Raw genomic sequence first — 4,740 nt, 5'->3', positions numbered from 1 at the left:
GTTGGAAATGTAAAGGTAGACATTTTATAGCAAGGAAGGGAGTGATTAACTTTCCAGTCTAGGAGCGGAGGTCCCTAGGACCATCATCGGAGAAGAGCAGAGAGCGGGACCCTACCCAGAGAAGCAGTGATGCCTGAGATGGAGGCACAGACAATGACGTGGAGTGATGGAGCAGCTGGGGACTTTAGATCCAGAAAGGGAGAGTGACTGTGTGCTGAAGACTGGGATCAGGGGTGGGGTGGAGGGTGGTGAGTGTAGGGGGCAGGCTTGCAGGGTATACCCTTTGATTGGTTGATGATGCATGGAGTGGATTATAACCATGGCAATGAAACGATATACAATAGAATGAATGTAAAACTAATGTTCTTCCATGTAAACTATCATATAATTCACAATAAAACATTAAAAAGAAAAGAATTAGGATATGGATATTAAATGTCATATTTAGTACATAAAATCTTGTGTTCATTTATCTCAAATTGTTACTTTTTGAATAACCTTAAAAAAACATTTTAAACATACATTCCATGCATTTGCAAACCTTTCATGAGAAATTTTGAAACAAAAATGTGAAACTTTGCCTTCTCTCCTTTATTTCTATTTATTACTAATTTTTTTTCTTGTAGAATGTTTCTCCATCCCAGAGAGATGAAGTGATTCAGTGGCTGGCGAAGCTCAAGTACCAATTCAACCTGTATCCAGAAACATTTGCTCTGGCTAGCAGTCTTTTGGATAGGTTTTTAGCTACTGTAAAGGCCCACCCAAAATACTTGAGTTGTATTGCAATCAGCTGCTTTTTCTTAGCTGCCAAGACTGTTGAGGAGGATGAGAGAATTCCAATTCTGAAGGTGTTAGCAAGAGACAGTTTCTGTGGATGTTCTTCATCTGAAATTCTGAGAATGGAGAGAATTATTCTCTATAAATTGAATTGGGATCTTCACACAGCCACACCATTGGGTTTTCTCCACATTTTCCATGCCATTGCAGTGTCAAACAGGCCTCAGTTATTCTTCAGTTTGCCCAAACTGAGCCCATCTCAACATCTGGCAGTCCTTACCAAGCAACTCCTCCACTGTATGGCCTGCAACCAACTTCTGCAATTCAAAGGGTCCATGCTTGCTTTGGCCATGGTTAGTTTGGAAATGGAGAAACTCATTCCTGATTGGCTTCCTCTGACAATTGAACTGCTTCAGAAAGCACAGGTAGGTCTCAGTCTAATTAAATAATGTTCATTTTAAGTTTATCTTTTATTACAATATATAGTATTGCCACGCGGTTATAAAACTAAGAATAATTTCCAGTCTCGTAGTAGCAAATCTTAAGAGATTTGTATTACAAGAGTAAAGTATTTACACTTTTCAGTTTATGGGTGAAATGTTTTCCCTTATAAGGCTTTAGATAATATTTACATGACTCTTTAATTTTGAGATACTAAGTTTCTCAATAATACACTCCTTTAGTTTTGTTATAAAGAAACTTCCTAGCTACATATGTCAGTTTTTTTATAATAATTATAGTTATCACTCATAAAAGCTAAACAAACATTTGTAAATTACAAGATGTTTCTTGTTAGAAATGTAAATAATGTTGGCTTAGAAAACACATCTGTACCAGATTTTGGTAGGTTGGAAGTACTCTTCATGAAAGTGCTTTTGTGACTGAAATGTAAAGTTGGTAGTGCTGCTCTGTTAGTAACTACTTTGAGAGACTCTTTACTGGTTGTAGTCATGTCACCAAATAGAACTGATTTAGCTGAGGTCTGTTGCAAATCCTACTCCTTTGTTCTGCGGAGTCCAGAAAAAAACTCATGAATTTACTTTCTGTTTATGGTCCTTTCACTATTAGCTATTCAACATTTCACAATATAAAAACTAATTATTGAACTGATAAAACTTAGAAAATCAAATGAATAATACTTGAATTTGGTGTTTTATACAGTGTAATTTTAACTGGTAACCTTATAGATGTGAACTGTGAAAGTTAGGCATTTAAGAAATACCTTACCTTTTGAGAACATCAAGTCCTACTTTGTGTTTATTGACTATACAGAGCATTCAGCTGTGTGAATCATAACACATTATGGATAGCATTGCAAAGAATGGGATTTCCAGAATGCTTAATTGTGATCATGAGGAACCTGTATATAGACCAAGAGATAGTCATTCAAACCGAACACGAGGAGACTACATGGTTACATATCAGGAAAGGTGTGTGTATCCTTTCACAATACTTAACTCAGTCTGTATGCTGAGCAGATAATCTAAGAAATGAGACTATACATTGAAGAACGTGGCATCAGGGATGATGGCTCACTAACAGCCTATGATATGAAGATGACGTAATCTTGCTTGCTGAAAGCAAAGAGGACTTGAAACTCCTACTAATGAAGATCAAAGAATTACAGCTTATATAAAGAAAGCAAAAATCCTGACAACTGGACCAATAAATGGCATCTTGATAAACAGATCCACATTCAGTGCTTATTGAAACAGCAGTCAAGAAATATATGATGTATTGCATTGGGTAAATCTGCTGCAAAAACGTTTCTTTAAAGTACTAAAGAGTAAAGGTGTTGCTTTGAGGACTTAGGTGTACCTGACCCAAGCCATGGTGTTTTAAGCTGCCTCACATGCTGCATATATGAAAGCTTGACAATAAGGAAGGCCGAAGAAACTTAAATGTCTTTGAATTTGGGTGTTAGCAGAGAATGTTGAATGAACTAGAAGAAAAACCTATCTGTCTTAGAAGAAGTACAGCTAGAATGCCTCTTAGAAGAAAATGACAAGATTTCATCTTCATGTATTTGGGATGAGTTATCGGGGACCAATCCCTGGAGAAAGAGATCATACTTCATAAGGTAGAGGGTCTGTGATAAAATGAGAGAAACCTTCAGTGCGCTAGATTTACACAGTGGCTGTAACAGTGGGCTTCATACATAGGAATGTGAGGATGGCAGGACAGGAGAGACAGTCTTTCATTCTGTTGTACATAGAGTTGCTATGAGTTGAAACCAGTTTGTTGACACATAACAGCAAAAATGTTGGTGGTAAAGTAGGTTGGGATCAAACTGGTGGAGAGCCTTAATACTAAGATAAAGACTTTAGGTTATATTGTTAGGGATTGGAATGCTGAAAAAATCTGAGTAGGGGAGAAATACTTGTTGCTGTAAGAAAATTGGGAGTCCTGGGGTGGTGCTGTAGGTTAATCCGCCAGACTGCAAAGCTGTTTGAACTGCAAGGTCAGTGGTTCAACCTTACCAGCTGCTCCTTGGAAACCCTATACAGGGTCACTATGGGTCGGAATCAACTCGACGGCACTTAACAACAACAAATAAAATTATTTGACTAGTGGTGTAATTATAAGGAAATTGAGCAGAGAGCTAATTAGATCAGACTTTGAAGACTTGCCATGTGTAGTCATGTATTAGAAACTCAGAGAGAAAAAGATGAATATGTTATAATGACTACCATTCTATCATGGAAAGTTTACTGGTTAAATAGATTATTCAAATACAATGTGGTAAGTGTAATGACAGGTTGATGCAGAAACATGATTTGGAAGTCAGTGTGTACTGGGGAGGAAAGGGTAGTTAAGGATGAGTCCAAAAGGATGGACAACTGAATTCTGAAGGATACAAAGGAATTAGTGAAACTCCAGAAATAAAGCATTTAGCAACAGTATTTATTCCTGATGTTGCCAAATCTCTTCTCTACAAAATCATGTCTTGTCAAAAGCTCTCATTTATTATAAAAACAAAATTATTTTCTAAAAGCTTAGCCTTTCCTAACTCATGATTTATTTATTTTTATTTTTTTGCATATATCTTCTTAAATTCTTAATTTATTTGGTCTCCACTGAAGACATGAGAAGAGTCAAAGAGGGAAGGACAAAAGGCCTTATAGACATGAGGGAACTGATTAAACAAAATCAGTCATTGGATAAAGCAGTGAATGAAAGAATACAACATTTCCTCACTTGTCTACATATCATTATCCAACATTTTTCTTTTACAACAATAGTAAAAAAAAATCTGTCCAACCATTTGTGTATTAACAGTGTCCAGCTGGAAGTAACAAACCCCAAGGTGCAAGGCAAGAGTAATAATGACTTTGATGGTTAAGGTTATATGTCAACTTGAATGGGCCATGATTCTCAATGGTTTTGCAATTATGTGCTGATACAGTGTGGCAGTTATGTAATGATGTAGTCATCTTCCATTTTGTGGTCTATTGTAATCATTCATTTTTATAGAACACTAATTTTGCATAACAACTTGGTCTTTTGTAATTTATCCATGTTAATAAGTGCGGAAACGGTATAGTTTCTGCTTTCCTAGGATGTACCGCATAAATTTCCAAATATAAAATTTCAGTTACAAAGAGATTATACAGATCTGGGCATCATTTCTAAGATGTTAATAAGAAGGCTGGAGGAGTGGATATGTTTAAGTTAAAAAATGTTGGGAGAGAAAAGAAAGGTGAGAGAATAGGGCTTTAGTGGGCAAGGGGAGAAAAAAGTGTCCAGCAAAGATGACAGAAGCCTACATTAATTATATATTATCAACTTTCCATGTTTTTCTTTTTTTCAATGGCCTAGATGGATAGTTCCCAGTTGATCCACTGTCGGGAGCTTGTGGCACATCACCTTTCTACTCTGCAGTCTTCCCTGCCTCTAAATTCCGTTTATGTCTACCGTCCCCTCAAGCACACCCTGGTGACCTGTGACAAAGGAGTGTTCAGA

At 36.8% G+C, this 4,740-nt stretch overlaps 1 protein-coding gene across 1 annotated transcript in view; it reads left to right on the top strand.

Moving 5' to 3' along the window:
* The window catches only part of CCNI (cyclin I), a 30,324-nt gene that overhangs the window by 24,286 nt on the left and 1,298 nt on the right, over nucleotides 1-4,740 (top strand). The window contains exons 2-3 of the mRNA XM_006871608.1: nucleotides 627-1,202; nucleotides 4,597-4,733. Coding sequence (XP_006871670.1) covers nucleotides 627-1,202; nucleotides 4,597-4,733 — 713 coding nt within the window. The remainder of the gene's footprint in view (nucleotides 1-626; nucleotides 1,203-4,596; nucleotides 4,734-4,740) is intronic.

This window comes from Chrysochloris asiatica, unplaced genomic scaffold (assembly GCF_000296735.1).
Source record: "Chrysochloris asiatica unplaced genomic scaffold, ChrAsi1.0 scaffold00169, whole genome shotgun sequence".
NCBI lineage: Eukaryota > Metazoa > Chordata > Mammalia > Afrosoricida > Chrysochloridae > Chrysochloris > Chrysochloris asiatica.
This window is presented reverse-complemented; position numbering and strand designations above follow the sequence as displayed.